General features: G+C 42.9%; 1 protein-coding gene across 1 annotated transcript in view; it reads right to left on the bottom strand.

Annotated features, from left to right (window-relative positions):
• Positions 1–15,256, bottom strand: part of LOC126239361 (phospholipase B1, membrane-associated-like) — a 194,653-nt gene that overhangs the window by 165,476 nt on the left and 13,921 nt on the right. The window contains exon 2 of the mRNA XM_049947858.1: positions 10,744–10,912. Within this exon, the coding sequence (XP_049803815.1) occupies positions 10,744–10,912 (169 nt within the window). The remainder of the gene's footprint in view (positions 1–10,743; positions 10,913–15,256) is intronic.

Below are 15,256 nucleotides of genomic sequence, written 5' to 3' on the forward strand. Positions count from 1 at the left end.
TGACTAGAAGCAACGGAGAAAGCATACGCTCCATAAATTTATGTCTAAGTTGTTAGACAACAAAAAACCGAATTTAATGAAATCAGAAGCTTTCCCGGATTAACATTAGTAAACAGTTCTTGTCCGTTGTGGATGCATTAGAACTCCGCAACTGTCGAAAATGAAGGTAATTTATAATGAGCTAGCTGAGTACCCGGTGTTGATGGGTATGTATTTTTTCCAATCTTCTATTCGTCAAACTCCTTCCTTCTCTTCTCCAACCCCCCCCCCCCCCACCATTCTCTGTACACCTTGCTCTCTCTCCTCTCTGTCCATTTACTAGCCCTCTTCCCGCTCACCTTCTACTCCCCCTCTCGGTGCCTCCTCTTCCTCCCCACTCTCGCTGTTCATCTCATCCTCTCTCCTCTCTCTCAGTCCCCTCCTCTTTCCTTTCTCTGTCCACCTCCTCGTTTCCCATCTCTGTCCATTTAATCATCGCCCTCTCTCTGCTTATTTCCTCGTCCCACTCTCGATGCCATCTCTTCCACCCCCCTGCCTCTGTCCAACTCTTTCATTTCTCTGTCCATCTACTGCTTTCACCTGTCCATTTCTCTCTCCCCTCTTTCCGCTTATCTCATCCTCCCCCCCCTCCCTCGCCGATATCCGTTTCCATTTCCTCCATCCCCCTCTTTGTGTGTCCATCTCCTCCTCGTCTCTACTCAAGTGGTTCAAATGGCTCTGAGCACTATGGGACTTGACATCTGTGGTCATCAGTCCCCTAGACTTAGAACTTCTTAAACTTAACTAACCTAAGGACATCACACACATCCATGCCCGAGGCAGGATTCGAACCTGCGACCGGAGCGGTCACGCGGTTCCAGACTGAAGCGCCTTTAACCGCACGGCCACACCGGCCGGCTCTCGTCTCTACTATCACCACGTTATCACTCTTCACCCCCAATAGGACACTGCTTGTTCTCACCGCCAAAGGATTTCTTTCATGATCGTAACTAATACGTATACCAAATTTGGTTGAAATCTTTCCAAGGGGTTTAGGATGAGCTTGCTACCCGTGGCTTTGCTCGCGCACACAAATGTCAAATACAACTCACATATATGAAACTTATTTCACAATACCTGTATCACTATTGAATTTCCCCCTGCAGTTTCATTTTCACACATAACGTCGTACTTCCTGACCTATGTGTCATATGATGATATACCTTTGATGTACATTCAGGGTCATATGTGGATACAGTCTGCGGAATGTATTGAGGATAGGTCGTGCATGATGCGGCAGTTTTTCAGGCATCTCATTGTTTACGGCATCATACCTTCTCAACTATGTTTCCTATACTGATATAATTTTGCTGTTACATTCAGTGGTATATGTGCATACCGTATGCAAAGTGTAACGCGAATAAAGTTAGTAGCAAAGAAGTAATAAATTAAAACTTCATGCTTCATGAGGCAGCTTTACTCTGTCAACAGGCGAAAATTGGTAAACGATGAACTTTTTTCTTTTCATCACTTTGTGAGAGTTGTCAACGAGAAGAAGTTTCGCAAGGGCTTGAAATTATAAGTAAAGTTTGTTATAAGTCACTAAGTGCTCTCATTCTCAGATACCGTATGAATAAAATGTAGATATTCCTGCCTCTTGGGCTGCAGTGCTTTCTCACTCCAACCTCCACCCCTTTGATAGGTAGGTGGTTCTTACTCTTACAAAGATTCTCTCCAAGTGATATGTGTACCAAATTTGGTAGAAATCGGTCCAGTGATATGGGAGGAGATGTGGAAAACACATGCGTACGCGTTTGCATTAGCTGCATCAGTTGCTTTTATAAGCATTTATTTTTCCATTGCGCATTTCAAGATACCCGGCAAGCCAGCTTCAGATGATGACATTTATTTATGAGTCGTGAGCACTACAGAGCTTTGCAACGAAAGTCTTAAGAGACAGCTTTTGTAAAATGTCGTAAGTAAAGGTACAATGGTTCAAATGGCTCTGAGCACTATGGGACTCAACTGCTGAGGTTATTAGTCCCCTAGAACTTAGAACTAGTTAAACCTAACTAACCTAAGGACATCACAAACATCCATGCCCGAGGCAGGATTCGAACCTGCGACCGGAGCGGTCTTGCGGTTCCAGACTGCAGCGCCTTTAACCGCACGGCCACTTCGGCCGGCAAAGGTACAATGTTCCCGACTCGTAAGTAAATGTAAACATCTGAAGATGGGGTGCTCACAAAATGAATATACTCCCAAAACCGTGTGTTTTGAGGCATAATTTGTTGGCGTGACGTGTCAGGAAAGGGGTGCCATTCATAGAGATGCGTTACCCCATCAACATTAACGTCACGAACTCTACAGTTGTGACTTTTTGTGCTAGAAGCGCTGCTGCCGCATCATGTGAGGAGGCAGCACGTGAGTTTAAGTAAGTCTATGAATCAGGCCCACGGGTCAGCAAAGCTTGCCCATGCCTGTTAATTCACCATCATTTAAGGGAACAGCTGCTCAGAACTCAGTCCTACCCAAAATTCATCACCGAATGCCACAGAGGTCGGACACAAAGAATTATCCAACATAGATACATTATGTTTAGCTCATAATCTAGTACATGCCTCTCACTCTTTCTCTCTCTCTCTCTCTCTTTTTTTTTTTTTTTTTTTTGTCTCACCTACCACCCACATCTGTGTGTACTCTCAGTGGCTATGACAGATCAGATACAGTTGTATAGTTGTACAGTTTTACAGTACTTAATAAATACTAGACATTGTGGTAGATCTTTGCAAGAACTTTCTAATCTATGTTATGATATTTGATTAATTCGCGTACACTGCCAGGCGCTGTTTCGTTGTCGTTGAGTGAGTTAGGTTGTTGGGAAATAACCTTCAGAACTCCAAAACCAACTACATGTCTTAAAACTGCAGAACATCACCATTAAAGACGCTTGCACTGTCACGCAATATGATGCTGTGGACAGATATTGAATTTACCTCGACGCCTGGTAGCCAGGAAACTGTCAAACTGGCGTAGCACCTACGATATCCCACCGTTATCAGTGTATTGGTGGGCTCGTTTCCGCAAACACATCCTAGCCTGGCTTCCATACTCTCAACATCTGAGTAAGAAATTCTATGTACCAAACTTTTACTCTCGACAACAGCGTTCTCTCTCTATCTCTCTCTCTGTCTCTCTCTCCGTACGAACATGCCTCGAAAGACCCTAATGGTACTGTCCGACCGCCATGTCATCCTGAGCCTATAGTCGTCACTAGATGCGGATATGGTGGGGCATGTGGTCAGCACACCGCTCTCCCGACCGTTGTCAGTTTCCGTGACCGGAGCCGCTACTTCTCAATCAAGTCGCTTCTCAATTTGCCTCACAAGGGTTGAGTGCACCCGCTTGACAACTGCTCTCGGTAGACCGAACGGTTACCCATCCAAGTGCTAGCCAGCACCGATAGCGCTTAACTTCGGTGATCTGACGGGAACCGGTGTTACCACTGCGGCAAGCATTCTGCTAGCAATAATATCACGAAATCTGAGCTACAAATAACAGAAAAAATACAATGAGACGTCTTATTATTAGAGAATCCCACGTCTTGAACTTTGTGATGAAAGTAGTGTGCTGTTCTGCTGGCCGTATTGATAATTTTCAGGAAATAAATTTAAAACCTAAGGAGTCAGCTACAAATTATGGCACACACATAATAACCTGTCAAGAAAATTATGTTTTAACGGATCAATGAATGTACAGAGAAAACACCGAGCGTTGGATTAGCCATGTCTGCACGACTGCTCATGCTTGAACAAGTTGATTAGGTAATGTCGTTGAACCTGAATTGAACCTGCCAAAGTAAATTACAATAATGAAGGAAAACCTTACGGCCATCTTGGAAGCTCATAAGTACTGCTGTACGGAACCGGAGGAAAATATTATCATCTTCTAGGACTCTAAATCTGCGCTCGCTCTCGCTGGCCGGAGTGGCCGAGCGGTTCTAGGCGCTAAAGTCTGGAACCGCGCGACCGCTACGGCCGCAGGTTCAAATCCTGCCTCGGGCATGGATGTGTGTGATGTCCTTAGGTTAGTTAGGTTTAAGTAGTTCTAAGTTCTAGGGGACTGATGACGTCAGACGTTAAGTCCGATAGTGCTGAGAGCCATTTTTTGCGCTCGCTCTCTTTAAATACCTCCGTCGATGGCATAAAAAGCACCCGATAGCCCACAAGATAATACAAACGAAAACTAACAGGAAAGGTAAGAACGCAGAGTGTCCATGTACTGTATTAAATCTCACAACAATGTCCTGAGCGACGAGATGGCTGTCACTCTTGCTAAGGTAGTGATGCTTTCAGATACAGAAGACTATACACAGGTTCCAGCGGATGATCCACTATAGATCTGCTGGATTCAGATTGAGTGAGGGAAAGAATGGCACTCTACCCAGACAACTGAAGGAAAATACTACACACAAATAACACCAGTGCCACCAACTAGACCTTCACAGAAATCTGCAGTTACCATTGAGCGGTTGCAGTTCAAAACCGTCAATTTGCGCAGCACCTACACCGCATCCACTTCGTAACTGTGGCGAAGTGGATGCGTCAGCCGTTTGAATCTTACATCAGGGTTGCTAAGGAATGCTGTGAATAAGAAATACAGTTACAAGCGTCTATGCCAATTTTATTGGCAACCACAGTCTTGGCGTATAAAAAACTCTTTCTAATGGAAGTGAAAAGGGAGATAGGGATCAATTCACGCAATCAAAAAACTTTGTGTAATCTCATTATGTGATTTGCTTTTGTCTTTGGTTTATGTCATCATCTTTAGTCTTTCTTTTTATCAGTTTGCCTATGTATCCATTCCAGTTTTATATCTCGCTGCAGTGCACGTTATGCTTGTTCGGTAACTGTGTTCAACGAGGTATGTCAAACTACCATTTTTATCTGCTCTTGGGGAGACTTGTTTACATGTCATGCAGAAGCCATCCGTAATGTTTACCAACTCTCGGTAATGCAAATGGTGCAAATGGCTATGAGCATTATGGGACTTAACATCTGAGGTCATCAGTCCCCTAGACTTACAACTACTTAAACCTAACTAACCTAAGGACATCACGCAAATCCATGCCCGAGGCAGGATTCGACCTGCGACTGTAGACGTCGCGCGGATCCAGACTGAAGTGGCTAGAACCGCTCGGCCACACCGGCCGGCTCTCGGTAATGCCATGAAGATGAAGGACACTGGGAGATTTTTTCATCATTAAGGTTTTTGGCACTCCTGTGACACGCGTGTGGCTTGGTAAATTGTGCGAGGTTCTTTGCAGTTCATGTCAGATAAAAAAATGTTTGTCGGACCGATTCACAGACATGACCTCTCCAGCTGAGTCGCACATGCTCTTAATAACTGAATATGCAAGTGAATCTCATTTTGAAACTTCAATCAGGCACTACCTTACTCCTTCCTCCGAAACTGATCGGACCCTTGCTAGCTCTTCTGTGAGGAAGTATTTGATGGAAATTGTCTACCACAGCCAGTTAGCTATTTATAGGACGTATCTTTCACTCTGCACTAAAATTTACACTGCATATATATTCCCATGCAATCTGCATGAATCAGAACACGAACTCCGAGCATTTTCTTTCTTGAGTGATGCTCCCACAAAGAGAGAGGTACTGATTTATAAACACTTTGCCTGTTGATAAACGTTTGTTTCGTGATTTTAAGAGTCTGGATTCGAGTCCTTGGTTCGGTGCATAGTTTTAACGTTAGGAAGTTTCGGATCATCAATAACGGAGTTACTTCGTTGATACATTGCTAAATCAAGACGAGTCTGTACAAACCGTCTACAGATGGAGATCGTCTACCGATGGAGATCGCAAGAAGATAAGTCTGGTATTCATCAATATATTGTGATGGAAAACCAAGAAACCTGCGTCCTCTAGACACCGGAAAAATTTGCATTTGCTTTTTAAATCTGAAATACTGCTATGAAAGTGGGAACACCAAGGTTCCATTCTAATGAAGAACTTAAGAGACAAAAACTGTCTCTGTTTATCGAGAACTTAAGAGACAAAAACTGTTTCTGTTTATCGTATCAGATAAAACTATATAATTCAAAGTGCGTCAAGATATTTCAGATCTACGTGTGTGTTTATATTTCTCTATTTTGCGCCGTTTATGATGAGAGATAACTTGTTCCGTGTTATCTTTTACTAATCCGTTCACGCGAAGTCCGTTGATGAAATGAATATCTGTGCTTTACTGTACGTAATCTTCGCCTGAAGTTCATCACACTGGCCACTGTGTTATGTGTATGTGCATTGTAGATAAGATACTGTCATGTTCTTTTACTCGTCTCTAAGGATGCTATCCTAACTAAAAGCATTATAAATTCATTCCTCTCCGTCTTTCTGTTTTCTGTAATGCTCTTGAACAGATATGACAAACCTGACACGAATCGGATGCCTCTTCATCACAATGTCATTATCTCTGTACTTATTTCGCGTTATTTAATTGAACCATATTACAGCTGTATTCAAGCGTACATTTTGAAGCAGTCGCTCTCAGTTTCCTTTGTGACACAATGAAAGCGCGTACCGGGACTCGAACTGACGTACCTGCAGTGCCCGGGACGCGCTCTGCCAGTTGCGCTACGTGAGCAGCCTCATGGACTACCTCATAATTTCAAAATGTCACTGACCGATCTCCATAAACTTCGAGTCTGAAGAAACTTTGAAACTAGCAAGTCCGTAAGAATGGCTATGACGCTACTTATTACTTCTTCCGTATCTCCAATAAGTATTTTTAACTTTTCTGAGGCAGTCAGTACGAAATACCACAAAAGTTCCGTCTCATCGATTGAAGGGCTTAGTGAAATAATGAGGTATCCATCAGTTTGGTGAACTTTGAACTAGGTGCGTATTATTTCAGCTGGGTCCATCTGGCGACAGTTTATTGGACTACCAGAATGTGGAATAGCTTCACTTACATATTAAAAAGGAGAAGACAACAGGCCTCACAAAATAGTCTCAAGCTTCCGAGTGGAAGAAGAGGGTGTCCCATGTCTCTCTGATCCCTGGATTCCGGCAGGCTAATTGACTATCTACTCGACCAAGATGGCTAATCGACCAACATGGCTAACACAGAAAGTGATAATTCCGTTATAATGAAGAATACATATACAATACCTGATTGCCTTGTGATTCAGATTTTGGCGTAACTGAAAAATAAGTGACGCACTAAATACGTTTACAGCCCTCAAGTATGGGCAAACCTGATCCGAAGTGCAAAGGAAAACAGTCCGTTCGCTACATTTTTGGAAAAGCAGAAAGAGGATTTTGTTAGTTTATCTCCATAACTCCATTAACAAGAAAGCTAACAAAAGAAACAAAAATCTTTGTGGCATAAGCGTGGACTTCCGAAAGGATCTCTTCTAATTTTGCAGGGAGAGCATATAGTCCATGTACGATTCACATACAACAGTAAGTCTGAAGAAGGGCACAGATAAGGCATAGAAAATTAATGGCACTGATCTTAAACCAAAGTATTTCAAAGTATCCCATCAGAGCTGCTAAACTCTGTGATGCAATGTCGATGTTGTAGTTGGTATCTTCCCTTCACCATCGCTTTTATCAAAATTTTAAATCAGACAACGGAAATGAAATAGAACAAAATAATGAGCAACAGGTTATTTCAAGTACCGACAATTGTATCATTTAGATATTCTTCTCTGTTGTATTTGAAAATGGGCGTCGTGCCTGCAATATTTCCTGCATCTCATTCCTCAAGTAAAAGTTTTTACAATAGTAATCAAGGTATCCTGCCCCACATTTACAGTAAGTTAATACAGATCTACCATAACCTAATCCATAAAATATATTCTGATAATAACTGTTTTGGTAAAGCTTTAGGCAATCTAAATCACTCTAAAGCACACGTTAGGGGCATATTCCCTTATTCTGCTAAACTTTTCCGTGGTCAATATATATATATATATATATATATATATATATATATATATATATATATATATATTTTTTTTTTTTTGGCAGACGTTCCTCTCTAACTGAGCCACGTTCACTAAAACAGTCCTTACAATAAACGCTGCAGGTGCCTATCCGAAACAGACTAACGTGACTCCTATATTGATTTCTCATTAACATTATACTTGGATGACATTTGACCTTCCCGACTTTTTTACGCTCGATCCTTCGGATGTATTGAGCTTAAAAGCTCAGAACCAACTAGTGTGTCGTACCTAAACGGTAAAACTACACGTTCGAAAGCTGGTAACCACTTCTATGATTAGCAAAGTCAGTTTGGTGAGACTGAATAAGCAACCGTTTGAATAAATAAGCAGCGGCAGTGACTTAGGATCAGCACTCCGCTAGCCACTTTGTAGCGTGTGGCGAAAAGGATCTTGTTGTCGACAAGAATTTCAGCCGTAATCTTCCTCTTCTAATGGTATCAATGAACTTATACAGCTCTATTATCCGCGGAACAACCGAAGATAACTGTAGATTGTTCATTGGTTTATTTTCTCAATTGATGTGCGGTTTTCACAGAATGGATTGGCAGTGTGGCGTTAATATTGTTAGCCAATCAATAGCTTATAATAATACCTATAAAGTTTATTTTTTGTGCAAACATACACTTTTTTAAATGGAACAATTCCTATTGTCGTTAACAGACTAAAAGCAGGGCAAATTAGAATGTCAGTGGTGTTTGTTATAGGATTCTAAAGCCAATCGTTTAAGACATATTATTTTGAAAAATTTCCACGCCTACACTTGGCTGTGATAGTCCACATAAAGAACAAGAGCATACACTAGTTATGTGGATTTTGATCAGTAACGACAGTACTGATCAGCACAAGTTTTGTACAAAATGACCATTGGCAGGGGCAGTACATGTTTCCAGTCTGGTTTAGCGGAAATGTCCGAGCAGACTGCAGTAATACGTCGTTGCATATTATTGGATGTTATTAGTTTGTCCTCATAGACAGCATCTTTTAGTTTTCCCTACAGAATCTACAGACGTCAAATCCGGAGAACAGGCTGGCCGAGGTACGGGTCCTCTGCCTCCGAACCAAAGATTTGAAAACGATTCGTGAAGACACGCTGTAGTGCCTGGTGCGCTATGGTCCGGACAGCCATCATGTTGGTGCTACACATTCGTCTTAGTACGCAGAAGAACGTCTTCTAGCATCAGTGGAAGATGGTCTGTTAGGCGGCTGTGATACTTGTGCGTGATCAGTGCTCCTTCTACGAAAAACGGGCGAATGAGCTGATGATTCACTACCCCATGATTGGTAAATGTGGCCTCATCACTAAACAAGATACACGATGCATCTGGAGTATCTTTCCTTAATGCCCAAGTACAGAAATTATCACGATTCTCCGCTTCCATGCAGCTCTTGGTGGAGAGAAATGTGATAGAGATGGAACCTATGACAATGGAGAATGCATAGGACACTTCAAGGACTCGTGCCACTTCCTCGTACGATTGCGCGGGAGCTAACGCGCGGATCAGCTGCAACAACAGTAAGAACATTAATTTCTTCTATCGACACTTGTTTCCTTCTGTCGGGGCCGGCCTGTGTGGCCGAGCGGTTCTGGGCGCTTCAGTCTGGAACCGCGCGACCGCTACGGCCGCAGGTTCGAATCCTGCCTCGGGCATGGATGTGTGTGATGTCCTTAGGTTAGTTAGGTTTAAGTAGTTCTAAGTTCTAGGGGACTGATGACATCAGATGTTAAGTCCCATAGTGCTCAGAGACATTTGAACCAATTTTTTGAACCTTCTGTCGCGTCGCCTAAGTGTTGCAGCAACACTTTCACGTAACTAGTTGAAGAGGTTGATAAATAACTGCAGAGATGGTTGACGTCTGTTAGGACATCTTGCCATAAACACCGTACAAGAATGAACTGCTTTCTTCCTACACCCTCCACGGACCACTAGTATGTCGGCATTTTTATATCCCGTCATCCACTCACGATCTACGGCTCCAACTGAAACACGCAGACCAGCAAGTCGCAGTGCACACAAGAGACACACAAGCAAACATAACAATATCGTACCAAACAACTACGCAGGTCGAATGGTACAAACAAGTGTCGACGTGGAAACTTCAAAATATTATATCTCGTAAACGACTCGCACTAGAATCCTGCAACAAACGACAATGACTTTCTAATTTACCATACTTTTTGTTTGCTAATGTCAATAGACACTGTTCCATTTTAAAAAGTGTATTTTTGCACAAAAAATACCAGCCCATAACTACCTGTGAAAACTGCACATAAATATCACTTTCCATTTTCGCAATATTTGCGGTGCAAGTTTTGGTGATTAACACCGTATGATCGTATCGTTCAAGAAAATGCAATACGACAAAAACAAATCCCATAATCAAAAGTTGGGTCAAAATAAAATGGTTCAAATGGCTCTGAGCACTATGGGACTTAACATCTGAGGTCATCAGTCCCCTAGAACTTAGAACTAATTAAACCTAACTAATCTAAGGACATCACACACATCCATGCCCGAGGCAGGATTCGAGTCTGCGACCGTAGCGGTCGCGCCTAGAACCCCTCGGCCACAACGGCCGGCTGGGTCAAAATATAAGGCCTATGGCGGGACAACTGGATATAGATGACTGCAGGTGGCTGCGCCGAAAGACATTGTTGGTGAGGGCAGTGTGACGTGCGGGGTGGTCTGCCGGAGCGGCGGGGCACCAGAAGCCAGAAGCCCGGAGCAGCTTACCTCGTCGGGCGATCCGGAAGACGCCGCGTGCAGGACTGACAGCGCGACGGCGGTGGCCAGCGCGCTGGTGATTTCCATGCCAAGGCCAGGCAATGCCACGGCTCCCCGGACGCAAACGCCCTGCCGGCTTCATTGTCGACCAGGTACTCCGCGGGCTCGGTAAACGAACCTGTGGAACAGGATTCCAAAAGCAAAATTTCCGCATTTCAGAAAAGCACAAAGAAGATAAGGACCTTACGGTATGTTGATAATTTTTACTCTTCGGTCGTTTAATTGCAGCAGAATGTCGGCCCCCGGTAGCTGAGTGGTCAGCGCAACAGAATCTCAGTCATAAGGGCCCGGGTTCGTTTCCCGACAGTGTCGGAGATTTTCTCCGCTCAGGGAATGGGTGTTGCGTTGTCCTCCTCATCATCATTTCATCCCTGTCGACACGCAAGTCGCCGAAGTGGCGTCAAATCGAAAGACTTGCAACTGGCGAACGGTCTACCCGACGGGAGGCCCTAGTCACACGACATTTACATTTAGATTACAACTGAATGAAACACAGGTTCTGAGCCGTACCCCTTTCGCCTTTATTCTTTGCAAGGCATATTCAATGGCCTATAATATGTATATATTTTTGTTTACATTATTTAGTTTGCACTTGAGGTAATGTTATATACGATTCTGCAAGTTTGCTTTTCTATAATGCTGTAATAATTTGTAGTTCTACTTACAGCTTTCGTGGATGTTGTTCTACATCGTTTGTCTTTGTTCCAATTTTTGCGCTATTGTTCTAATTTTTACAATTACCATTTGAAATTTTGTTTCTCAGGCTTAACAGCACTAGGAAGTGAACACTTGTTTTGATGTTTTGTTTTGGTTGGTGTTGCCAACTGTCGAAAGTTATTGCCAAAGATCGAACGTTATTGCCCACTATTGAATGTATTTTTGTGGTATCTGTGATCTGTTTGTGTATGCATGTTTCATTCAGTTGACATTAGACTGTCCAAAAGCAAAAATTATCAAGATACCGTAATATCATACGCAACTGAGACCGACAGGGCTGCAAAAGTTGAAGATGTTAGTATAAGGACAATTTGCAAATAAAGACAACTGAATATAATTGGTTACAATACATATACTATAAGATACTCTGGGCGCGCATAGCTACAACACTAGAAGAAAGGATAATATTCACTATTCTGGATTAAATCTCACTTTGGCACACAAAGGGGTGAATTATGCTGCCACAAAAATCTTTGGTCATTTGCCAAATAGTATTAAAAGTCAGATAGTCAACCAACATTTAAAAGCAAATTAAAAGAATTTCTGAATGACAGCTCCTTCTACTCAATAGATGAATTCTTAGATATGAAGTAGTAACTGTAAAAAAAATTAACAATTAAAAAAATAAAAATTAAATTAATTAATTAATTAATTATTTTCTGTAAAGAAAACTTATGTTAAAGGGACACGTTCCACATCATTACGAAATGTCATATTCATGATCTATAGAACTAGGATTAATGTATGTATGTATGTATGTATGTATGGGTGTCGAAGATACGCAGATAGTCCTGTCTGAGCCAGATAAGAACGTAGACTTGATAATGCTGTAGGAACTACAAGATGGAATCACGTCTAGCAAGAGCAGGTCACACCCTGCAGTCTTCCAACATGTGACAAAATCAATATAGAACTGATAAAATAAGCCTCAAATACTGCAAAACTAAGAATACTCGATTTTATGAATACACGCTGGCAGAGTGGCTGTACAGAGTGTTTCAAAATTACATATTTCGAGGGTATGTAGAAGATGTTCTGAGCAACAAAATGAGAATACGAATCCGTGTCCGGAAAAAGACATCCAATGATGCTACAGGGAGTCAAAGTTATAGGCGCTGCCGCTTGTATCTGTATGTATATTTACAGGATGATTCTGTGATAATGTCACAGAAAGCTTCTTAATTCACGTTATCAACTGTATGCAAGAATTTTAACGGCTATCGCCAATCGATGATACAGTATTATCTGATGCCCATCATGGTTTTCGAAAAGGCAGATCACGCTCGTACAGTATCTCCGCCATGACACAACTAATAGAAAAACATCGTGAATTCGTTAGCCAATTTTTCTTGCCTCCGTTGACTACTAAATGGCGTTTGGTGGAATATATCGAAACAAACTGTGGGAAGCTTTAAGAAACAGAGGGATTCTATCTAACTTTATAAGAGCTGTACAGGGCTTATATGCGAATTACAAAATACAGATAAAAATAGCAGGTAGCAGACATAATATGGCTGAAATAATCCAGCGAGTTGGACAAGGGTGTGCTCTCTTACCCACTCTTTTTAAGATGTATCTCGACGATTTAACCAAAACTTGGGTACAGGCAATAAAACATTTTAAAATTAACGATGTGGATGTTAGCCCACCATCTTTTGCTGAAGAGAAAGTAATTGTTGGTCACAATGAAAACGACTTACAAGAATCTGTGTTAAGTAAGACGTTTCCATCACAAACACAAAATCAATGGCATTTTTAGGACACCAGCCCACGCGTGTTGAGACTCACAATGACAAACAGAGCATACAGCAAGTTAATAAAATTAAATATTACTGGTGCAGTATTACATGCAGAGCAAACAATGAAATACATAAAAAAGTAATAGCTGAGCTGTTCAATTATTTCTGTGGAACTTTACACAGAGCATTGGGAATGGCCGGCCGGTGTGGCCGAGCGGTTCTAGGCGCTTCAGTCTGGAACCGCGCGACCGCTACGGTCGCAGGTTCTAATCCTGCCTCGGGCATGGATGTGTGTGATTTCTTTAGGTTAGTTTGGTTTAAGTAGTTCTAAGTTCTAAGGGACCGATGACCTCAGATGTTAAGTCCCATAGTGCCCAGAGCCATTTGAACCATTTTGAACCATTGGGAAAGAAAGTCACAGAGATACTCCATTAACGTTCTACAAGTCTGCGGCTGTACCAGCACTGTTCTATGGGTGCGAAAACTGGACTGTGAAGAGGAGATACGAAATGAGTATAGAAGCGCTGAAATTAATTTCTTCAGATACATGCCTGGATATACGCCGACGTGACATATGCCGTGGGTTACCTCCTAACATAATGCCAGACCTCCTTTTACCCGATGTAGTGCAGCTGCTCGTCGTGGCATGGACTGAACAAGTCGTTGAAAGTCTCCTGCAGAAGTATTGAGTCATGGTGCATTTACAGCGGACTATAATTGCGAAAACGTTGCCGGTGCAGGATTTCGTACAGTAACTGATCTCTCGATTATGCCCCGTAAATGTTCGATGGGGTTCATGTCGGGCGATCTGGGTGGGCAAATCATTTGTTCGAATTGTCCAAAATGTTCTTCAAACCAATCTCGACCAATTGTAGCCCGGTGACATAGTGCATTTTCATCCATAAGAATTCCATGTTGTTTAGGAACATGTAGTCCGTGAATGACTGCAAATGCTCCTATGTAGCCGAACATAGTCATGTCCAGTCAATGATCGGTTCAGCTGGACCAGAGCACCCAGTTCATTCCATGTAAACACTGCCCACACCATTATGGAGCCACCACCAGCTTGCACAGTGCCTTGTTGACAACTTGGGCCCTTGACTTTGTGGGGACTCCGCCACAATCGAACCCTACCATCAGCTCTTACCAACTGAAATCGAGACCCCTCTGAACAGGCCACGGTTTTCCAGTTGTACAACAGATACGGTCACGAACCCAGGAGAGGAGCTGCAGGCGATGTCGTGCTGTTAGCAAAGGCACTCGCGTCGCTCGTCTGCTTCGATAGCCCATTTACGCCAAATTTCGCTTCACCGTCCTAACGGACAACTACGTCGTGCGTTCTGTGGTGTCACCGCCAGGCACCACACTTGCTAGGTGGTAGCTTTAAATCGGCCACGGTCCATTAGTACATGTCGGACCCGCGTGTCGCCACTGGCAGTGATCGCAGACCGAGCGCCACCACACGGCAGGTCTCGAGAGACGGACTAGCACTCGCCCCAGTTGTACGACGACTTTGCTAGCGACTACACTGACGAAACCTTTCTCTCATTTGCCGAGAGACAGAATAGCCTTCAGCTAAGTCCATGGCTACGACCTAGCAAGGCGCCATTAGCCTTAGATAGCTTGTATCTAAAGAGTCTCACTTGTATCGCCACAATCTCCAGGTGTCTCATCAAGAACGATGTATACAAAGGATGGATTAAAAGTTAAGTATTCAAGAAGCTACGTACTTTCCTTTATAGCATTCATTACGTATCCTGTTTCAGACCTCACTCCATCCTTCGTGAGTTAGCGCGTGCATCTTGGCCGCCTCTTTCAATTAGTGTGCGTAGTGTTGGCAAGTCTGCCGACACTACACGTTCCATATCGATTTCTGTGGTTATTTCAAGTAGTGTTGCTAGCCTGTTAGCAGTGACTGCACTACTAAAACGCCGGTGCTCTCACTCGTTAAGTGAAGGCGGTCGGCCACTGTGTTGTCCATAGTGAGAGGTTAATGCCTGAAATTT

Source organism: Schistocerca nitens, chromosome 1 (assembly GCF_023898315.1).
Source record: "Schistocerca nitens isolate TAMUIC-IGC-003100 chromosome 1, iqSchNite1.1, whole genome shotgun sequence".
In the NCBI taxonomy this organism is placed as follows: domain Eukaryota; kingdom Metazoa; phylum Arthropoda; class Insecta; order Orthoptera; family Acrididae; genus Schistocerca; species Schistocerca nitens.